At 35.1% G+C, this 23,880-nt stretch overlaps 1 protein-coding gene across 1 annotated transcript in view; it reads left to right on the top strand.

The window, feature by feature from the left end:
- DMD (dystrophin) overlaps positions 1–23,880 on the top strand; it is a 2,372,918-nt gene that overhangs the window by 1,066,183 nt on the left and 1,282,855 nt on the right. The window contains exon 42 of the mRNA XM_004386236.2: positions 7,763–7,957. Coding sequence (XP_004386293.1) covers positions 7,763–7,957 — 195 coding nt within the window. The remainder of the gene's footprint in view (positions 1–7,762; positions 7,958–23,880) is intronic.

Below are 23,880 nucleotides of genomic sequence, written 5' to 3'. Positions count from 1 at the left end.
ATATTCTGAAATCCTTGCGAAGTGTAGCATAAAAATGAATAATATACTAAATTGATTCAGCAAAATATGTTCAAACTGGAAGATCCACAGGAGAATATAAATTAAGGGATTATATAATTGCAGAATGTAAAGTAATTCCATACTTATTTTTTCTTCTGTTACTTTTATTATCACGTTTAACTAAATACATGTGTATGTGTGTGTGTATTCTTTTTCACATATGAAAATATTCCTATGCCAGAGATTCCCAAGTTGATATTTTCAGGATAGCTTAACTTGTTCAACCTGCTGCTGTAGAGTGAATTCGACTCATAGCAACCCTATAGGACAGAGTAGAACTGCCCCATAGGGTTTCTATGGAGTGGTGGGTGGATTCGAACTGCCAACATTTTGGTTAGCAGCCAATCTCTTAACCACTGTGCCACTACTGTTTATATAAATGAAAAAGTCTATGTGAAGGGTCTGGGAAGAGTTGATAGGTGCCTTCGAGTCGCTTGACTCATAGCAACCCTATGTACAACAGAACGAAACACTGCCTGGTCCTGCACCATCCTCACAATCGTTGCTTCCTATAGGAAGGGTTAACAAGGGTTAAAAACTTTACTTGACTGCAAATCTTCTCAGAACCTTTGATCTGCTAATAAGCATTGGGGATCTCCAAGAAAAAGGTGAAATTAATACCTCCTAGATGAGTTTGGGATACACTACCTCAAATAATTGCTTCTATTTGTGTTCGTATACAATGTTACATTAATACCTTAAAGACAACTGAAGAACCAAAATATGTATGTGCAACAGCATTTTGGTAGTGTGACTTAATCTGGAGAAATGTGACATAGTCACATCAGACATTCCTTTTAAATATATACCCATGAAGATTAGGAAGAAAATATTTCTGTTTGAATACTTGGAAATCTGAAATGGAAATTATATTATGAATGTAATAAATAAATTAATTAAAACAGTTGCCATTGTGTCAGAACAGAACTGTGCTCCACAGAGTTTTCAATGACTGATTTTTTGGAAGTAGATCAGCAGGTCTTTCTTTCTAGGTGCCTCTGAGGGGACTTAAGCTGCCAACCTTTCCTTTAGCAGCCGGATATTTTGAAAATTCTTCTTTTAAGCTGATAATGAGTTTCTTCATTCATTTATTCAACAAATATTTCTGATAACCTACTATATGCAAGGTGTTCCTGGTGGCACAAATGGTTAAGTATTCTACTACTAGCTGAAAGATCAGCCGTTCAAACCCACACAGAAGTGTCTCAAAGGGCAGGTCTAGAGATCTGCTTCTGAAAGGGCACAGCTTTGAAAACCCTATGGATCAGTTCTACTCTGCGCATATGGGGTCGCCATGAGTTGGAATCAACTCAGTGGCAACTAAAAACAGCAAACTATATGCTAGGTACTATGCATGGGCCTTTGCTGCATTTATTTTGTGTTGTAAGGTAACTAGCATATACTGTACCCTCTTATCAATTAAATTATCAATTTCTTTTTTTGGTGATTTCCTATAAGGCAGTCCATATGTGTTACATGTTAGCACTTATACTGGTGGGAGCCAAAGCCCTTTTCTTTCATTTCTCTCACTGGCCATACTTAGTGACTAAAATTCTACCAACTTACTAATTTATGTTAATTCATTGTAAATCCCTATTAAAATGCAAATGTTATCCTGTGAAGGAAAACACTTTAAACCCCTATAAGCCATTAACACATTATCAAGATTCAGTTTATCAGTTTAATTAGATGGTAATTTAGCTTGGCTCTGAGGAATTAGGGAAATTTGATGCTGTGTAAGGGAAGAATCAATAAGAGGCTGGTTCGCGGACAGATCCAACCAGACATTTTATTTGGTACGCTATACATACCTGGCCTACTGCAAGTGGGATGTACTTAAACTCTGGCAAATCCAGCTTCACCTCTGTATCTTTCAGGGACAGCTTCCCAAATCCAAAAATTCATTTTAATTTTAGAATGTAAATAATATGGCTATAAAGGATAATTTTCTGAATATTTACATTGACTGTATTTTAGTGAATTTTATTCTTTCTTAACAAATAGGGTACATTATAAACTTAATATTGCTTGTTAATCAATTACTTGATGTTCATTTGAGGGTCGATGCTCTTGTTTTTGTTGCATAGTTTCACATATGCAATTTTTTTTTAGATGGTGGAATCAGAGGAGGGCCACCTAAGAGCAAACACTCTCTCATTGCTATTATCTCTATGCAGGATCATAACCAATCTACTTGGATTAGTTAGATTAATTAATTGTTCAAGGTCTTTCTACCCAGTGTCTTAATTTAAAAAACAGGATTCCAAATACTGTCAAAACACTGGTGTAGCCATGCCACTATTGTGTGTTCAAAATAGTGCATATGAAGACTAAACCCGTGCCTATCTCATTTGTGCTGTATTCTTGTTTTTTGTATATTTTATCATGTAAGACTTTTTTTCTCCCTATGGATGAATACAGGTTTTTTGTTGTTGTTGCTTATTTGTTTTTGTTTTGGCCAAACTTGATTGTTTGATTTGTCTTTTTGTGCTTATGACATCTAAAATGATCAAGGAGAAATAAATAAAAATAGCTCACTGTCATTACTGTAATGATCCCTGGAAGGAACTTTAATTGTCTTTCTCTGAAGACTTTTGAGAATAAGAGAGAGACTTACCTGTCTAAGATAATTTAAGTCCTTACATTTCCATTTCATTTATGATTCATCAGAGCCCATTTAAAGTCTGTAATCCTACATAGGATTTACATGCCACTGTGTTAATATTTTTAAATATCCTATAATTTCTAAGAATGTACTTCTGAGGAAAGGTAATCATATATAAGTTAACAGATTTTCATATCAAGACTCACTTTAAATTATTAATAAATAATCTTATTTTATTTTGAAGATTTGCCACATCTCCATCTTTATCAACACCAAGAGTAAAAAAAAAGTTTCATCAATATATCACTTTTTTTTGGTCCAGATAATATCCTATTTTTGATAGACTTTGAATGTGTTGACATATTTTCTATATACTATATTTATGTAAGATATATAAATATTTTTGAGAAGTATGTCATAATAATATGGCATGCAATGCATTTTTCTTCTTGAGTTTCTTTGACCTCATTACTCATAAATGGGCCAGTAACCACAACCCACTTGAAGGTTTTATATTAAGGACAGAAAAGTCCTTTAAATCACTGAGGAAAACACTTTGTTTAAAAAAAACTTGGATATAATGCATTTGTTTCAAAAACAGGATTACTTTTATCTCATACAGTTATGCAGCCTTTCAAGAAACACATTTTAAGTAATAAAAAGAACGTGATAACTAAGTTTCAGAGAAACTAAAGTTTATTGAAAACTTTATGAGTGATACCTGTGCTTACTCACATAGCTCAACACCTCAAAACTGTTTTGACTTCAATTTTAGGTAATACAATTCATAGTTTTGCTCTATAATAATCATTTTTAAGCATTGATTGAATTTCCAATTTTTAATAAAAATGGGTACTTTGGGGCTTTCTTCCACATTTCTTCATTTTTGTTCTCATAAAATGAGGACACTATATTCTTTTTGGTATATATAGTTAGAAATGAAAATTAACAGAGAAAAATAAAATGAATTAGTATGGCTATAGCGCTTCCTTGCTAATGATGCATGAATATCTGTAATGATATAAGGTGGTAAAGAACATTAACAAAAGCAAGTTGATCTTCAAAAGGTTAGACAGGATTTGTATACATCAGAATTCAGAAAGATATAATTATTCAAGGCAGAGTTAATGAAATTCAAATGAAAAGGCTTAATCTGAATATGAGCGCATGGATTTTGCATACAGAAGAGAAAATGAATGAACGGGATACTTCCAATTACACTGATTTTTTAATAACTGTCAGAAATTTTTATTAAACGAAATTAAAGTCATTTAGTGGATATAGTTTATTCATTATAAACCTGCATGGCTGTGCCAAAAAGAATGATATACTTTTAAGAAGTAGATAGTAAACTAGACCTCCAAATGGCTGACTCTCTTTTGATTCAATTTTTGGCAGTTTCTTGTCTAGAACATTCTGTTATGTTTCCATATATTAAAAATCATCATCTCTATTAGAACTTTACAGTATGAGAATATTCAATATTTATAAAATTGTGTTTGCTGAGATATGAATTAATAGTTACCCAGTGGTGTTAAGGAGTCATTTTGAAATATTTCTGTTTCTCATAAAGATTCTACAGTATCATTCCTTAGACTTTCTGTATTTAGGTGATCTGCACCACTTCACTTCTGCTAACTATGATGACAAGATACTATGTATCAAGTTGGTAGGAGAACCAAATCCTATAATACATCAGTCTTCATTAGATATATTGAATTTGTGATATTAATTTTTTAGGGTTTACTTATAAAATATAACTGTGTCATTGCCCACGAGTAACTCTAACCAAAAGTCATTTTAGGAATTATAGATGTTCTAATTTATTTTTTGGCAAGAGATATAAAAAGAGAAAGAGAGTGAGGGAAGGAAGGAAGGAAGAAGAGAGAGGGAGGGAGGGAAGGAAGGAGAAAACATTTTTCATTCAGATCTTTTCTGAAGGAAATATACCATACCTTTTTTCTTATTTGATTGTTTTCAGCAGCCAATAACAGTTTTAATATTTCTAAATGCTCTGGAGAATCTCTTTATGCCATGGCTGATCATGAATTGACTAGAACGTACCATGGTTAGTTCACTTATTTCCATAAAGTGATATCAATTGCTTTGAGACTTATCTATGATAGTCTTAAAAATAATCACAATACGCATATTAATATAGCATTCCCTACCTGCGGCGCAATGACTAATGTGTCTTTGAGAGGTATTACAATAAGGTCAATAAGGGCTTTTCATTAACGAAAAAAAAAAGCAAACATGGTTTCTAGAACCAAATATAAAATTACAATTATTTGAAAAATTTAGGTTTAAATTGATTCTATATAACATTCCCTGAAGAGAGATTTCCATGGAAATACAGGTGAAAATGTTTTTCTCTTGATGTGTTGATGAATAAATATTTATTATGAGGAAAAGCAGTTTGTGAATTATTATGTAATACTATGATACACACACGGAGCCAAGTAGTGGAAACGCTGAACAAATGAGAGTCCAGAAAACAATGTATTGCCAACAGTGTTAGAGCTGTGGTTCAGGACCATGGCTGATACTAGGTCTTAATTGCTAAGACATAGCACTTCACTGTTTGGAAATGTGTGGTCAGTACAATTATTATTTAAATAAATCACAAAACAAAATGAAATTAAGCACAAATGTTAAAGTAGTAGAAATTTTCAATTAAATCCAAGGTCGCAGTCAAGTGTGAGTTTATCTTTAATGTCTCTTTTCTATATTGTTTTTAACTCTTCAGTTAAGTTCCTAACTATAGCCATAGTCCAAAATTACTATATTATGACTTTGAGACAGCTGGGAGTATCACAAATGTAGATAATGAAGATCAAAGAAACCACAGGTCAAAGAAAGGAGATATAAAGGAGAGCAACTTAGAATCAATTTCCTTTCAAGAGAAAAGGAAAAGGACATGCATTACAACCTTTTGAAAATCACACTGATGTTTTTAAGGGAAACTCAGATTTTTAAACAGTATTTTGAAGATACGTCTAATTCTAAAACAGCTATCTACGTTAAAGAACAGCAACAACAAATTTTTTAAAAAGGGGAAACTATAGCTCTCTCATTGGTTAAGCTTTCCAGTACGTGGCTACGTGTGTGTGTCCTCTCTGCAACTCTATTCCTAATAAGAAAAACTGCTGTTCTATAAAAACATACTGGTATAAAACACATATCATTAAAAACAAAGATAATTGTCCCTTTGTATAAAAATGTGTTAAGAAACATGCTTCTTTTAGAGAATGTGGAGCTATCTTTCCCTCATGAGTTCAGAAAGCAATGATGCAAATAAAAAAGACAAACGTATTAACTTGGAAATTTTATTAAAAACAATGTAGTCACCAGTCTAATGGAATGAATGAAAGTCACGATAAACTTGTTTGACATTTGTTTTTGACTCTGCTCGTTAGTGTTAAACCCAATATGTCAGTGGAAATTTCATATTCAAATAGTCTGCTTACTTATTTTTCTTTTAACTGGGTGAAATGGTTAGTTTGAAATGAAGAGACTGATAACTCCATTTAATTATATTACCGAAACCAAATATGGCTGAACATTGAATTGTCCTCATCAAACTGTAACCCAAGTTTATAATATCATTTTAAATGTAAATTTAGAAATAAATGTAGATTATCATTCCATTTATCATGAATGTACAATGTATTTGGCCAAGAGGAACACAGTAAACCAAACATTGTAAAAGGTAAAACTGTGTAATCTAAACTAATATGTGTAAATCTATGAATTTGCTATTTCTTAAGTAGATGAGGAATCTAAATCGGAATCTATTCTACTTTTATGTCATGTGGGAATTGAGTACAAAAATCCTGGACATGAGAAATTAGAATGAAAACATAAATGGACCTGCTTATAATTTTATTCATCTGTGTGTGGGATTCAGTCTGAGATCTCTAACTCCATTTAATTACATTTCTGGGGAAAAAAAAGATTAGAATCTTGTTATAAAAGGCTGTGCAGTAATAAATGGCTTTGTTAGCATGCTTGTTGTCAGAACTTCTGCAGAGACCCTGCCACTGAAACCCTCAGCTGGCCCCATCAACAGGCAGGTGGCAGTTGATCAATTCAAAACAAAGTTACTGGGAAAAATAATTTCAATTACAAGAGTTTTGCTGCCATAGTGTAGACAGAAGAGAGCAGAGGTCATCTATCTATCTGAATTTGCTTGCCAAGTAGTCTTTATTTCTTGCTCTTATGAGGAATTGGGAAAGAGGCATTACTGGGAAACACCACAGGGACCTAACTTCAAATTTCCATAAATCCTAGCACTTGGATCCCAAGTAGGAAACTGTAGATGCAGGAGCCAAGGCTAGTGTGCCCTTAGATGTTAGGGCTTTCTGGAGATCCCTTTAAAATATAAATTCCGCCGTTAGCCCTACTCATATCACACCTTAATTAGCAGCATAACGTAGCAAGAAACTAGCATCAAAGAGGGGAGCAGCGTCTTTAAAGTGGAGTAGAGGGATGCCTAATAAAAAGATACCAGCCCCAAATACCTTGCGCCTCTCTTACCTCAGTCAAGATTATTGTTGTTAATTGCCGTTGAGTTGATCCCAACTCATGGTGACACCGTTTCTGCAGAGTAGAGCTGCTCCATAGGGTTTTCAACCTTTTGGAAGCAGATTGCCGGGCCTGTCTTCCAATGTATCTCTGGGTTGATTAGGGGAGGAATGTACCAGAAAGTTTCCTTTGGTATGAATACCATAGGTGTTGGCCTCTCTCCCCAACCCATACTTAGGTTGCCAGGAAACGAGGAGTTAAATTTTTAAAATGAGTTGCAAAAATGATACTTACCTTAGTATAAAAATACCCTTATGACTTTATGGTTCTTGGTTTTCTTATATTCATGGTGCCAGTGTGTATATGTCTCAACATAAAATGCTTCTAACACTTTTTTGGAAGAAAAAGGTATATAAATAATAAATAACTGCTTTACTAGACTTACCATCATGCATTTTTTAATCCGCTTTCAGCTCTTTGTCAGCTATAGACTGGGACTTATATAACTCAGTTGGGCTCCTATCATTATTAGGAAGCTAAAAGAATTGTTCTTTTGTATATTTATACCAGCACACTCTCCATGAAGAAACGGTGATGGTGATGACTGAAGACATGCCTTTGGAAATTTCTTATGTGCCTTCTACTTATCTGACTGAGATCATTCACGTCACACAAGCCCTATCAGAAGTGGAACAACTTCTTAATGCACCTGATCTCTGTGCTAAAGACTTTGAAGATCTCTTTAAACAAGAGGAGTCTCTGAAGGTAAAAGCAAAGCACTTCTGTTCAGATTTTACAAGATGATCACATTGATCCTTTTCATAGTACCATAGCCATTGACTTAAATGTATACAGTAAAGGCATTTTGACTTACACAGGGAATTCTTATCTGCACTTTATAGGCTGTTTAGCTTTAGAATTCCAGATTAAATTAGAAGAGAGTATTTTATAATATTTAATGTTGAGAGGGAGCCCTGGTGGTGCAGTGGTTAAGAGCTTGGCTGCTAACCAAAAGCTCAGCAGTCTGAATCCACCAACTGCTCCTTGGAAACCCTATGGGGCAGTTCTACGCTGTCCTATAGGGTCGCTATGAGTCAGAACCAACTCAATGGCAACAAGTTTGGTCTTTTTGGAATGTTGAGAGATTTCCTAAAACAAAAGTATACACAAAAATCATAGTTTTCACATATATTCATGGCAGAAAGAGCTCACCAAAAAAATGAGCTTTGATAAAGGAACAGTTTATTCCCAGCCAATATGTTACTTTCCTTTTTCCCCAAAAAGAAAACTAAATGAACTTTCAAAGTATCTCCATTGTACTTTGTTTTAGTCTTATATTTCCCATTTATAATATACATCTTCAATTTCAAATTAATATCAATAGCAATACTATCATATATGGAGTATAATATAATGTCTTTAAAACTTCCAACCAAAGGCTACCAACCAAATCCAGGTTTTTTTGTTTTTTTTTTTCAAGCCACCAAAAGCAAGCTTCTAAATTCTGAACTAATACAAACCATAATGAGGGAATAGGCCATGAATTTTAGAAGGCCGTGTCTGAAGATAAATGAATGTAGCATCAAGAAAATGTACACAATAATGTGTATCTCAAGATAATTTTTGTGATCATACATTTTACACTCAAAATGAAATATTATTATATAGCCAGAGCTTAGTATTTTCCTATGCAAACAGCATAAGATTATAGAAAGAAGATGAGTGTGCTATCAGCAGCACCCTTTAACTAAAGTATTTTATATTCTAAATAATTTATCAGGAGTTATTCCATATCATACATTTGTTTGCACAAATATACAAATAGATAAAGCTACTTGTTTGTATGGGAAATCGGACTTGCAATATCTTGAATGACTTGAGTTTAATATCTTAGGTTATATCCAATAAGCTATAAAATTACATACTAAAAATAAGAGTGACACTGATCTCTGGAACGAGTTCATCCATTTCAGTACGGTATTATTCCTTATTCCCTCCAAGGTAAAAGTCAAGTCATTTCTGAGTACAATGAAGAAAAGGTCCCAAATCAATTGATAAAGGAGACATGTCACCATTCTTGTCATTATTCCCATTAAGTAATTACTCAAGACAGCACAGTTAGCAAATTCAACATTGTCATTCAACATTTAAATCACTCCTAATGAGCTAGTTTTCACTCCTGTCCATGTTCTTGGACATATGGGTCATGAGAGCAGTGACCCCGCTTATTGAATCTCTCTCTCTTCATACCTCTTAACCTGGTGCCCTTGGAATGCTGTACCTCTGGCTACTCTCATAGTTAATCATTTATTCATCTAGGTATATTTAGTATTATTATAGCTGACACTAAATTGTGATGGTATTGATTACTGTGGTTTGTAAGAAAGTATTATTGCAACTTTAATTTAGCTGGATTATTGAATCTTCATGAGATGCAGTTATGGGCATAGTTCCATCTGAATCCCAACAAATCTCCTGCAGCAGTCAAATGGGATTCTTATTTTCTTGGACTTTTTAAGTGGGGATAGTTTTGATCTCAGTTTTGACAATGAATATGTATTTCCTCCCAAAGGCATTCATAATTGTCATTATCCAGTAGTAAAAATAGAAAAGCAGTACATAAATTGTACAGCTGCTGGTTGGAAGGTTTGAAATTAAATTGTGGTTGATTTTATTCCTGACAGATTTGCATAAATCAAATTGCAGAACCGTAGTAGGTATTGTTGTGGTTTAATGTACGTATTTCTTGAAAGTGTAATACAACACAAATAATGTATAATAAGTTAAAATAATTACCTTCTGAATAAAATATAACTAAAATAGCATATATGGTTTCCATAGATGTATTGAATTAGAAGACAACCTAATCGTTTGGACAGGGACTAAGCAGATAAAAAACTATTTACCTATGCAAATCTTCATTTAATAACTAATACTCTAGCTAAGGAATAACTAGAGATGGATGAGAAGCAGATATACATAAGGCATATTTATTCATATTTCAAAGTCAGTATTAGCATTATTTATCAAATGATTGTGATTGTTTATATATAAAAAGTTAATAATATTTACTGTATTGATGTTATTAATTTTAAAAGAGTAATATTTTCAAAAGATTCTAATAGTATTACAGAGAACTTGAACTTTATTTTTAAGAAAAAAAATGATTGTTTAACAAAATTCTTTAGAATAGAATTACTGTGTTAAATAATCAAATCTTGCTTTAAAGTATCTCATTGAAAGTATGAACATAGAAATTTTTAGCGTCACTTGTTCTAAGTTACCAGAAGTTTTCCCCCTGAGAGCTTTAAGTATTTGAAACCTTGTTATGAAAGTAGAAATGATCCATTTAAGAGGCCCAATTGAAAAAATTTATGCTAGTACCTTCATACACCTGATTTTACTAAAATCTTCACTTCCATTGGTGTATGAGACACCCTTGAGGCCTCACTCATAACATCTCCTCGCTCACCATTGCCTATATGCTGACCAGGAGCAGCCAACTGTGACTGACTCTTCGCTCTCTCTAGTCAGCAAAGCCCACAAGTTTCAGGGAGTTAAAGCTCTGCCCCCACATATCCACCAACAGCCTTAAACCAATGACAGATGGGTTTTGGTGGATAAATGCCACTTGTCACTCACCTTCAGTTGGGGTAACTTTGAGGCATGTTCTACATTGTGATCCCGAGATCTTCAGTAGGATTGAGTCCCCAGTGACCACAGTAGAAACCTGCCTCATAACATAGTCTTTACTGGCTTCTTCTCCTGCCCTCCTCACTCTCTTACCAGTGCTTCCCAGGATCATTCCCAAATAAATGACTTGCATGCACGTTGTTATCTTAGGATCTGCTTCTAGAGCAACCCAACTTAGGACAATTAGGGAAGAAATATATACTGTTCAGTCATTACTTGTGAACAGAAATCTTGGAAAATACTGCATGGAATTCTGTGTAGAATTCCCCAGTGCTGCTGCTGCTCTCACCAAGAAGTTCCTTAGTTATTCAACCAGCCTTTGGCATTGATAAACATGAATTTGCAGGACCAAAAAAAAAAAAAAGAGCATGGTTTAGAATAAGGATGGAAACTAGACTTTCCTTTTCTCAATAATGAGAATCAACTTTTATATAGTGCTTAATATGCTTTAGGAGCTCTTCTGACAACTCATTTATTTTAACTCATTGGCTCTTCCCCACAACTCCATGAATTATCTAAAATTATTATCCCCATTTTATAGATGGTAGCAGTAGTTAAGCACTTGGCTGCTAACCAAAAGGTTGGCGGTTCAAACCCGCCATCTGCTCTTCAGGAGAAAGATGTGGCAATCTGTTTCTCTAAAGATTTATAGCCTCAGAAACCCTATGGGACAGTTCTAATCTGTCCTACAGGGTTGCCATGAGTTAGAATCAACTAGACGGCAATGGGTTTTGGTTTTTTGGTTTTTTTTTTTTAATGTAGGTAAGGACACTGAAGTAGTGTAAATTAAAATAACTTGACAAAGTTGGCACAGTCAGTATTGGTGGAGCAAGGGTTTGAACCCAAACAATGTAGTTGCAGAATCTGTACCACCTCTCATGAGGCTGTTTCTAGTGTGCTATGTTTAGCCTACACCAAACCAAAACAGAACAAACCCGTTGCCATAGAGTCGATTCCAACTCATAGCGACCCTATAGGACAGAGTAGAACTGCCCCGTAGGGTTTCCAAGGAGCAGCTGGTGGATTCTAATTGCTGACCTTTTGGTAGCAGCCGTAGCTCTTAGCCACTGCGCCACCAGGGCTCCTGATTATGTCAGTGTAAGGTGTGTCATAAACAAATCACTTCTGAGATATAAAGAGCTGGAGAGTAGTGAGATAATGTTCTTGTTGTTAAGTGCCATCTAGTTGATTCCAACTCACAGCAACCCTATAGGATAGGATAGAGTAGAAGTGCCCCATAGGGTTTCCAAGGAGCAGCTGGTGGATTCAAACTGCCAACGAATTATGGCAAAATAAGGCAGAATACTAAGGTCTGTCATGCTCAGTTTATAGGATAGAATCGTGGCTTCTAATTCTAGATGAATCCATTCCAGTTTTAAAAGATTTCAGAGAAGGAAGGAAGTAAAGGAAGAAGGAAAATGGAGAGAAGGGAAGAAAAAAAGAAAGGATAGGAGGAAAGAAGAAAAGAAAGGGAAGGAAAGAATAAAGTCAGGTATGCATAATTTCAATTGCTCTGTTTTAGGTGGATAAAATGTACTGTTCTTGGTAACCAAGAGGGTGAGGAGAAGTGTAGACGTATGAAGAAAGCTCCCAGATGTTGGTAGGAGACTTGGTGCCAGTGTAGAGTTTAGACAAGTCAGGAAGTAAAGGCAACACTTGTTCAACCTCAATAGCACTAAGGAGAGCTGTTGGTGAACTTAAAGGGACAAAAAGACGTGTGAAGCAAAATTGTTTAAGCCGTCTCTGACTGCTTCAGTTTCTATGCATGGCTCTTGAAACCAAAAGTGAATTGTCAGGGCAAGTGCTAATCTAAGGAGTGTCAATTCATTCATTCAACAAATATTTACTAAGCTCTTGTTATGTGCCAGTCACTGTTGTAAGTGCTTAAAAAATAGTGAATAAAACTGATGGATCCCTCCTTTCATATAGCTTACATTTTAGCAGAGGGAGAGAGTAAAAGCAAACAAATAAATAAGTAAAGATTGTATATTTAAAAGTGACACATGCTATAGAAGATAAATAAACAAACAAAAGAAAACCTTAAAGTCAGGTAGGAGTCCCTGGGTGGTGCAAACGTTTAACCTTGTTTAGAGGTGTCTCTGAAGAAAGGCCTGGTGATCTTCCAAAATAGCATCCATTGAAAACCCTAGGGAGCACAGTTCTAGTCTGACACACATGGGCTTGCCAAGAGCCTTAGTTCACGCCACAGAAACTGGAAAAGAGTCAGGTAGAGGTTTAAGACTATAAACTTTAGGTGGAATTGCAAGAGGTAGGATTGCATTGTTAAATAGGATGGAAAGGGTGTTTGAGCAAAGGCTTGAAGAAAGCAATGGAGTCAGCTTTGCTCTCTGGGAAGAGGAAATTTTCAGTGCACAGGTCCAAAGGCAGGAACATGTCTAACTTATTCAAGAACAGAAAGTAGGCCAGTGTGACTGGTAGAGAACAACCCAGGGAAAGGTTGTAAGGAATAAGGTCCAAGGGACATTGAAGGTCCAGATTATGGAGGGCTTGGTGGGCCAGTGTAAAAACCTTGACTTTGACTCTGAGTGAGATGGAAGCCATTACAGGGTTGTGAGCAAAGGTGTGACATGAACTCATTTATGTTTTAAAGGCACCATACAGGGTGCTGGGTTAATAGTAGAACTATAGAGGAGAAAGAGTAGAGCAAGGAGAAAGACCAGCTGTGTAAGCGATGTTGGTGGCCTGGAACCAGATGATCGTGAGAGATTGTCAGATTCTGGAAATACAGAGGCAATGGGCTTTTATCTGTATTTGCACAGAAATTTGAGCATGTGTATAACAGACACATTTCCAGAGAATGTGAGGCTAAGTTAGGTGAATTTTTGTGTCCTGTGAACTTGGTAGAGGATCCCTTGGGAGAATATTTCTTATTGATATCTTTGTCTTTTATACTCCAGTCTTCCCTTAAATCAGAGGCAAATGTACTGGAAGCAGGGATCTTAGCACCCTGGTCAAGACCTTTCTCCTTTGGAATCTATTTCATAACATGTAAACAATCACTTGAATGAAGACAAAACTTATCCCATGAGCAAACTGATTGTTTTTCTATTCTGTTACTATGGGAATTAGGCAATAGCAGGAGGCACCATATGTATAAATCTGAACAAAATGTCTGAAATAAAAGAAAATAATGACTGTTTATATGCCCGTTGTAATACAAGGGCATGCTAGATAAAGGGTTGAATTTTTCACCAGCTTAAGAATATTACAAACAAAGAATATTACAATTATTCTAAATCAAATAATTAATCATGGATCATATAAAAATTTCAAAGCAAAATTTAATTGCAAATGCCTTCTGAATTTTACTTTAAATGTTTTTAATAGAACAGCTTGGTACATGGTAAAATATAACTTTTATTAATGTATTACCGTATTGTAAGAACTGATCTTTTGGACTACATATAAACTATTTTTCATAATGTAATCATTTAGTGATTTCTCTGAGGAAAATTGAGTTTTTTTTCAACTAACACTTTTATTCAGTTATAAATACAATTCCTTTCTTCAGCTGCTTTTATGAGTTGGGATTTATTTGTTCAATTTCTTATTTATATTAGTGAAAGATTTTACAAATATTACCCTGTTGGCTACAATTTAAATTATGCTTAACTCCTTTCTATAAAATCTCATTTTTCATTTATCTTATAGTTAAGACATTATAGATATTTACTGCATTATAGTCATGCCCAGTTCATATTTATATGCCTATAGTATGGGCTCCCTTTATATTTTGTACATGTCTTTCTTTTATAGGAAATGATTCATTCTTTTCTCCCTCATCCCATTATTTTATCATGCCCAGCAGTTGTCCTACTTTGACTCATATGCTGCGATTTACTCCCAACTTGGCTAAAACGTATTTTCACAACTCACTCCTACTCCTTCCATTGTCCCAGCAAGACTACTTTGATAATCCCCATCCTATAAATTCTGGATGTCTGAAACTCATCCATATTATACTTTACAATTCCTGAAGCTATTAGAAATTAGGAGGCTGCAATTAAGTTGTGGGGAGGTTTTCCTTCTATTCACGAACTATTCAAGCTGTGCTTGACCAATTACGATGTCACTTTTTGATCTGTGATATATAATTACCGATTTTGTTATTTATGCAAAGACAACGCATCATCCTATGGAGAATTTTCTTGCCAAAATATATATTGCGTTTAGGAAGGGTTTTTCACATGTGGACCACAAACCATGCAGAACAAATCAAAAGGGCAACTTACCACAGGGCCCACTAAATATAACTTTTTAATTTGTTTAGAAGCTTAGGAAAACTTAATTAACGAGTACTTGAATGTCTTGTGATTGAAAACTCTTCCCAATTTGACATGTCATTATTGTAGTGCCTGGAAGCTGCATGGGACGTAGAGTTTAAGAATTAGATTTATATAGGGTGTTGCCTTCATCTGTCAGATAAAGACAGATTCCAGAGAGTGAAAATGAACTGGAGTTTGAGTCTTTGGTACTCCAATTTCTCTTTTTCAATTTTAAGATAGATCTACTCCCCAACGACTGCTGTCATAACAGCTACTAATAGGTTTCTCTAATCCTTTTTTCTTTAGAAATGAAAGTTATGTGCTCTTCTGTTAATCAAGTTACAAAGGGTCTCAGCACTTTTCATACTGAAAAGTGCTTAAAGCTATTATTTCCACCTTCCCAAAATGTGAAAACAAGAATTCAGTGTTTATAAATCTAAAAACAAATACACGTGCATTTAAGTGTATGTATATCCGTTCAAAGGAGCCCTGGTGGCACAGTGGTTAAAGCACTCAGCTGCTACCCAAAAGGTCAGCAGTTCGAACCCACCTGCCACTCCATAGGAGAAAGATGCGGCAGGCTGCTTCTGTAAAGATTACAGCCTTGGAAACTATATGGGGCAGTTCTACTCTGTCCTATAGGGTCGCTATGAGTCAGTGGGTTTTATACTCATTTAGTTGCAATGCTACATTTATCAAGAGGATAATATTGATTCAGCAACTGCAAAAGATACAACTTTCAGAGTTCCCACTGGTTTGCAACCAGCATGTACTCCCTCTGACTTGTACCCTATGGTGACCAGCATCCGTCATATGTACAACCACCAGGAAGAAGAAAAAAACAGTATCTTGTTTTTCTTGTTCACCACTGTATCTAAAATTGCTAGAACAATGCCTAGGCACTCAATGTGTACCTGTTGAATGAATGAGAGTTAGTTATTCCAGGTATACACTCCATGATCTACGAGGACTGAGCAATGCTGACCTATCAGTGCCTAGATTTAAAAAAAAAAAAAAAGCTTCTTTGTCATTATATCCTAACTAATTAAGTCATCCAGGCATGTGTAGTCTAAAAATCTACATGTATACCAGTGTGGAGACTTTGCTATAGGTTTGTACATACTAAATTTTGAACCAATCATTTATCAAAGTGTGGCCAGGAACACACATGCAATTAAAATATTAGTATATTTTTCCTGATCGCTGAGCTTGAATTATATGGTGTGACTGGCAATAGGCTAGAGACGTTGGCAAAGCACTGGATTTGAACCTAAAAGACGTAGATTTAGGCATCAAATAGGACTCTTACTTGCAGCCTTGGGCAAGTCACAAAAAATTTCTGAGTTTCAGTTTTATCAATTTTAAAATTAGGCCATGATAATACATGTCCCACCCTACTCAGCAGTACTATTGTAAAGAAGGAGTGAGATTATGTAGATTTTATAGAAAAAGTCTTATAAACATGTATAATTATATACGTTTCAAGGCACCTGAAATTTAAATTTATCATGGTTCATCAAGTACCAAAATCTCTCTTTAAAATATTTTTATTGTTATAAAAACATATATAACACAACATTTGCCAAAATTCTTAAAACTTATTGTAAATTAAATTTTCATGTAAAGAATCTTAAAAATAAATTACCTTTAAGAATGTATTAAACCTTATAACATTGTATTACTGTATGTAAAAATTTCAAATAAAATGCTAACAACAGCATAAAATATACATAAAGTTATTTCCAGATTTAGCAAATAGCCTAAAGGGTTTTTTAAAAAAAGTTTAAAGTACAACAAAACAGAAAACACCAAGACTAAAAAAAAATTTCCTTTTGACAAATAGTTCTATAAGAAAAATCATATATATTTTCAATCATATTCCTTTACTCTATATCCAAGGCTAAGCATTACTTTTACAGGGGGATTTTTTTTTCATTCTTCTATTTATTTTATATGCCCAGCTAAATAACACACTTTCTTATATTTATCTTGAGGTACAGAAATGCAAACTTTAAATTGTTGCAAGATTTCATGTACCATGGTTTTTATCAAGAGCAGGATGTTGCTTTTTTAGTTTGTGTTTTTATTTTGCTTGCTTGATTTGTTTTCTTTGTTTGTTTTTAATGAAATATGCTGAATTAATGTTTCTAGGTCTATATCTGTAATTTAAAACCCCTTGTTCTATTTCTAAGGAGCCCTGGTGGTACAGTGGTTAAGCACTCGGCTGCTAATCAGAAGGTCAGCAGTTCAAACCCACCAGCCACTCCAATGGAAAAAGATGTGGCATTCGGCTTCAGCCTTGGAAACCCTATGGGGCAGTTCTACTCTGTCCTACAGGGTCTCTATGAATTGGAATTGACTCAATGGCAACAGTTTTTTGGTGTTCTATTTCTGAGTTCAGAACCATGACTTCAGTTGTTTAAAAGCATTGAAACTCTAAGTGATGAAAAGTTTAATCCTAGTGTTTTTTTCTTATTTCCTTGGGGTTTTAAGATTAGTTTTTGTTTATTTTGTGTTGTTTTTCTTTTGCCATTTTAAAAAGCTAGTTTGTATTCACTTTTTCTGCTTAAATTTATAATCATGAACATGTTATATTATTACTTTTGTAATATTCAATTGAGCCTTATAAATTGTCATTTTGTACGTCAAAATGGTCAAATATTGGCAGTTTCATAAGGTTCAATCTAATACAAAGACTTCTACCAAAGTCAGCTTATTTCTGAATCCTGATGAATATCATTAAACATTCTGGGGGGAAAAAAATCAAGAACGCTGTATTGTAAATCTCATATGTTTAATGGGTAGCAATTACTACCAATTTCCAAATATAATTTGCCAAACATTAATTGAAAGGGTAAAGGATACTGTCACCATTAGAGGACTCTGTGGAGCTTCCAAGAAGGTAAGGAAATGGAGTAACATGTTAGATTCCTGTTCCCATATGATCTTTATTTTGGGTGTTTTGGTTGTTTTTCATAAGATTTATGCATTTAGATACGTGACTATTGTATGAAACAGTGGTTTTGATCTTATATCACCCCATATAAGCACTAAGATGGAAAGCATGTTCTGACATCAACAGCATTAGTCATTTATAAAATGACATAACATTACCAAATATTTTTCCAGAATATTCTACTGTCATCTGTATTAATTTGTGGCTATTTGAGTCTATACTCTTTGTATAGTAGCTGCTTGTGAACTTGCTTGATCACTCATACTAGGTTTTCTGTTCTTTATCAAAATAATAAGATGCTCTCAATTATAAATTTAAACAGGATAAAAGAATATAAAGTAGAATGAAAAAGAAAAACAACTCACTTTCATTTCCTAATTCCACTCTTCAGCAGTAATCAGTTTCTTAGGTTCTGTCGAATTGCTTTATTGACTTAGACTTTTTCTCCATAAAATTTACCTGCCCCTCTTCTGCTTAGACTTAAAGCATTTCTTGGTTCTAAAAAACGTGGAAACATCAGTGCCGTATGTCTGCTTTTTAACAAAGACAAAGCACTTGCTTCCACACAACTCTCCTTTGACCTGAGCAAGAGCTAATTTTTCTGTCAGGACTCTCTGGAAAATGATTTAGACAACGTGCACAACTTAGCACATGTACCTATCACCAAATGACTTGTGAAATCATTTTCAGTTTCATTGGTGCTGATAGACTAGTATCATTGTCCTTGTGGAAGAGTTGGAGCAGTGAAGCAAAGGTTTTCATTTTTGTTCTTACTGGTGTTTTGTGGCATCAGGAAGACTTGGGCAGACATAATTCTGAAAGAAGGGCTGTGTTTATTGTTAGGTATCTGAGGTACTGTGAGGAAACCATGGGGGAAACACGGCCAGGAAATGCAGATGGACTGTTATTTCACTATTTCTTCTAATACTTAAATTACAGGAAAAGCGAAATAGAATAAACAGGGAGATACCTGAAGAGCTCACAACATCTGCTGGGGCTTCGATGCATTTCTGCTATGGTTCAAGAACAATGTAACAAATCATAAAGGTTCAATGAATCTATCCAAATTGGGTTTTCATAAGCAAGATAAGATTCAGAGCTTAAACTCAACAAGCATTTATTAAGGCCCCAAGTACTGTGCTTAAAATGCTAAAAGATAGAGGAGAAATATAAGGCATGATTCTTGCACTTTAGTAATTTGTAACATTAATTGAAGATTTATGTCATAGTTACACAAATAACTTAGAAAGTAATAAAGACAAGATATAATACAAGCCAAAATATATACCATAAGGCATGAGTGTAACTGAATTCATGAAGCGGATAAAGCAATGTAGCTTTATCCAGATTCTAGCTCCAGAGTCTCTCTGCTCTTAACCACCATACTATACAGCTTCTTGATATAGAGGTTTTCAAAGTTAGAGAAATAATGTTAGTAAAAGCAAAAATTTGTATTGAAGCAAAGTATTTAAGGAGTAACAAAGAGGTTTATCCTTCCCAAACCAAAGTGTCTTTGTTGGCAATGCATAAGGAGATCAAGATGGATAAAAACCGGGATTCAGTTTTTTCTGGAATCTTGAATGCCACAGGTAATTATTGAAGGATTTTGGTCAGGGAAAAACCTGAAAGTAGTAGAAACAGTTGGAGACAGGAAAAACTAAAGAGATAAAAATAAAGAGATATTTGTATTCAGCCTATCTGATCTCATTTAGAAATCATACCCTTGATCCAGGTAAATGGGCCAGGACTCACATTATTAGAGTGTGTTGGGTATACCCAACATCCTATATACCACACACTTTCATCTCTTGGTGCAAAAATTTGTAGCCTAGATTTCAGATATGTTTCTGTCTAGTTAGTTGAACACTCCAATTGGTGGATCAAGGGTTTTCTGGGATATTTATTTAACCTCACAATGTTAACAAAACCAAGACTCTGTGATTGAGCTTCCACCAGCCAGTAGCCTAGAGTTGCCTCCCTGCACCTTGTTTTTGCTCCTCCTATTTCCGTTAGCCCACAAGCACCTTGCTGTAGCCTCAAACAGAGTCAGCCATTAAATGGCTAAGTACTTCTATCTGTTGGATGCTTCTTCTTTTGGGCACCATCAGTAGTGCATCTACGCTCTCATCTGTACATCTTGCTCAACGTCTTCGCCACCTCAACAAAACACTCAGGTCAAGGTGATATTTAAGCCATAGGAGTGTCTGCTATTGCACACAGAGGTGTGTTAGAGAAAAAGAGGGCTAGGAAAGGAATATAAGAAAGACCCATATTTTTTGAGCAAGTGAGGAAGAAGACATAACAAATTACCACCAAACCAAACCCATTGCCATCGAGTCGAGTCTGGCTCATAGTAACCCTATAGGGTAGAGTAGAACTGTCCTACAGGGTTTCCAAGGCTGTAATCTTCATGGAAACAGACTGCCACATCTGTCTCCCACGGAGCAGCTGGTAGGTTTGAACTGCTGATCTTTCACTTAGCAGCCCAGCACTTTAACCACTGTACCACCAGGGCTCCTAAATTACCTCCAATGACTTCAAAATGTATATCTCTAGTTGTGACTTCTCTCCTGAACTCTGACCTTTATATTTCAGACTACCTATTTGATACATCCACTTGGATGTCTAAGAAGCATCTTAAATTTAACTTGTCCAAACTGAGCTAATAGTAAACCTTGCCCCTAAACCTGATCCTCCTGCAGTTTGCCACATTATGGCTAATGGAACTCCATTATTCCAGTTGTTCATGCCAAAAATTTTAGTGTTATTTTTGAATCCTCTCTCTCTCAACCCACATACAATCTGCCACCAAATTCTATAGTCTCTATCTATCTTTATAATGTGTCCAGAATTCAACCCTGCCATCACTCTGGTCCAAACCCCCATCATCTCTAGCATGGATGATTGCAATGATTTCCTAACAGGTCTCCTTCCTTCTGCCCTTCGCCCACCTAGTCTGTTTTCAACACCATAGCCAGAGGGATCCAGTTAAAAGAAAAGTCAAATCATATCACCCTCAAAATCCCCAAGGCTCCCCATCCTCATCTAAGTAAACATAAAAGTCCTAATTATGTCCAATGGCTCTCCTTGAGTTGCTTGCCCCATTCTCCCTCTGATATTTTCCCAGATACTCATAAGCCATAATCATTGGCTTCCTGTTCCATGACCCCTCCAAGCACACTCCAGTGTCAGGGCCCTTGCACTTGCTTTACCTGCCTGGAAAGTTCTTCTCATGATTCTTCTTCACATGGTTCACTCCTTTGTTTCGTTCAGATCTTAACTTAAAAAATCAGTTTCTTAGTGAGGCTTCCCTGACCTCCCTACCTAAAATTTCAACCCCAACTCATACCCTTCATACCTTCCTTCCCTGCTTTACATTTGGCCTTAGCACCTATCACCTTCTAATTGAATAGAAAGGAGCCTTGGTGGCACAAAAGTTAAGTGCTCTGCTGCTAACTGAAAGGTTGGAGGTTTGAATACACCCAGCGGCTCTTCAGGAGAAAGGCCTGGCAATCTGCTTCCATAAAAATTACAGCCAAGAAACCCCTATGGAGCAGTTCTATTCTGTCACATGGGTCCCTGGGTCGGAATCAACTCAATGGCATACAACAAACATAATAGACTACAGAGTTTACTCATTTATCCCATTTGTTTCCTTTCTCCCCCAATAGAAGGTGAGATTCATGAGAGCAGGACTTTGTCTTTCTGGGCTCATTACTATATCCCTAGTTTGTAGAATGTGATTGATACATGATATGTTTTCAATACATTTTTGTTGAGTGTGAATGAAGACTGAGCTATAGCTCTCAGATTATTTAGGAGGAGAGAGAGAACAAAATTAGGTAAAACTAGGGAGGCAAGGGCTGTGTGATGAAGGCTATGCTTAACAGTACTGAATGCTTCAGAGTAGTGAAAAGATGCAACAAAGAAGCTATTAGTGAGCCAAGAAATAGAGTTTTCCTTCAGGAAGTAAATATGGTAACAAATATGAATTATAGGTATTTATAGTCATCTGCTGATGTGAGTCATTCTAAGAAATGAAATGTGAGGAATTGCTAGAAAGCAATTTTATTATTTCTTTTTAAAAAATGAAGTTTAGCACACTTCAGATGAGAACATCATTGAGATAGAGAAGTTACTTTTAAGAGAAAGTACACTAAAACAACAATTTCATATTATGTTATAGTTTACCTGTGTTTCATACATCTGAAACTACATCGTTTCAATTTTAAAATGACTTTTTTTTCCCTTATTGAAACTTTTAGACTAGAGAACACTGGCATATTTCCATGTAAATATTTTATAACTAAGGACCAGCTCTTTAAACAGAAGATGCATCACTTAAGATCTTACCTTGAGGAGTGTTGTAACTTATGAAACTATGTTTGAGCTCGACTCCTTGGTGTGAAATACAGGACTCAATTTTAGTGTTTGCGAATTGAAGTTTAAGCGCGTGCTGAATTTTGTTTTATGTTTTGAAATTGTGAGATGCCCTTTTATGTTTCATGACTGCAGAGAAGGCACGGGAGAAAATATGCTATTTTAAATTCTAGAAACCATACTGGAGAAATTCATAGTATATGTGAAACAAAGAACTGAACTGCAGCTTTAAAAAAGATGTTACAATTCACTAAGTTCTTTTTAAGTTCACTTTTATCAGAAGTGATTAACAGTAAGTCCACTTATCAGATATCACTATTCCCTACTGCCCTGTTCAGTTTCTACAATATCTACTTTGACATCCATACAAATAGGTTTGCTATTTAGGTGAGTAAAGGCAGGCTCTGTAATAAAACACTTTGATAGCAAGGGAGTAGTTGTCACTTTATATTAAATAGGAGAAAAACTAAACAGCAGAAATCTGCCTCTTATGATAGAGAACAGAACACGGATAAATTAAGCGTTACTTGAGATCCTTATCTCAACCTGATTAGATGATGACAGTGCCCCGTATTTAACTCCCTAGATAAATTGTGGTCTCTAGTTTCTCTTTTTAGCCCATTGAAGCCATTTAGTACATAATCCTTGAATAAACAAAGTGCTTTTAGGTTCAAATTATTTGTGATTCCCTTTTGAAAGGGAGACTTATGTTTCTAAATATTTATGTTTCTGTCTCAAATGTGAAGCCTATATTATCATGTATGTGTCATCAATGAAATCTTTGTTTAAATACACTTTTCAACTAGAAATAAGAATTGAAGCAGCATGATCCCTAGACTTCTGTTTTTTCTAGCTTTAGATATGTGGATTTCATCTTTCAGTTGTGAAAGATACTTTAATATCTAATTTTTTCTCTCTCAACAAGGTATAAATACAGGCCTTTTTTAACTTATTTACTTCTATGAACCAGAGTTGCAATGATGTTGTTTTTAAATTATTAAGGACTTAAATTATATAAACTGATATACGAATGTTTTCCAGAAATTAGAATGTCTTCTTATGGGAAGAAGAATGGCTAACAAATAAAATCAGAGAGAACTGAAATGGGAGAGGGGGTGAGGTCAATTGATAGGGGCATGTTCAAATTGAGAAGGAAGTTGACTAAAAAGTGAATACTTCATTATTTTGACAACATATTTTCAGGTAAGATAAGGTACTACTCAAGAAGAGAAACAAAAATGCTATATTCTAAAGTGATCCTAGGGATTCTTCTATTACCATAGCAACTACAGGGACTATGATTTCATTTTTAGAGTGTCAGAAGCTATAAAGATCACTTATTTACTGATAAACTAAAGTAGTAAAAAGCTATA

Source organism: Trichechus manatus, unplaced genomic scaffold (assembly GCF_000243295.1).
Source record: "Trichechus manatus latirostris isolate Lorelei unplaced genomic scaffold, TriManLat1.0 scaffold00159, whole genome shotgun sequence".
NCBI classification, from domain to species: Eukaryota; Metazoa; Chordata; class Mammalia; order Sirenia; family Trichechidae; genus Trichechus; species Trichechus manatus.
Note: the sequence above shows the minus strand (reverse complement) of the source record. Positions and strands in the feature narration are given on the sequence as shown.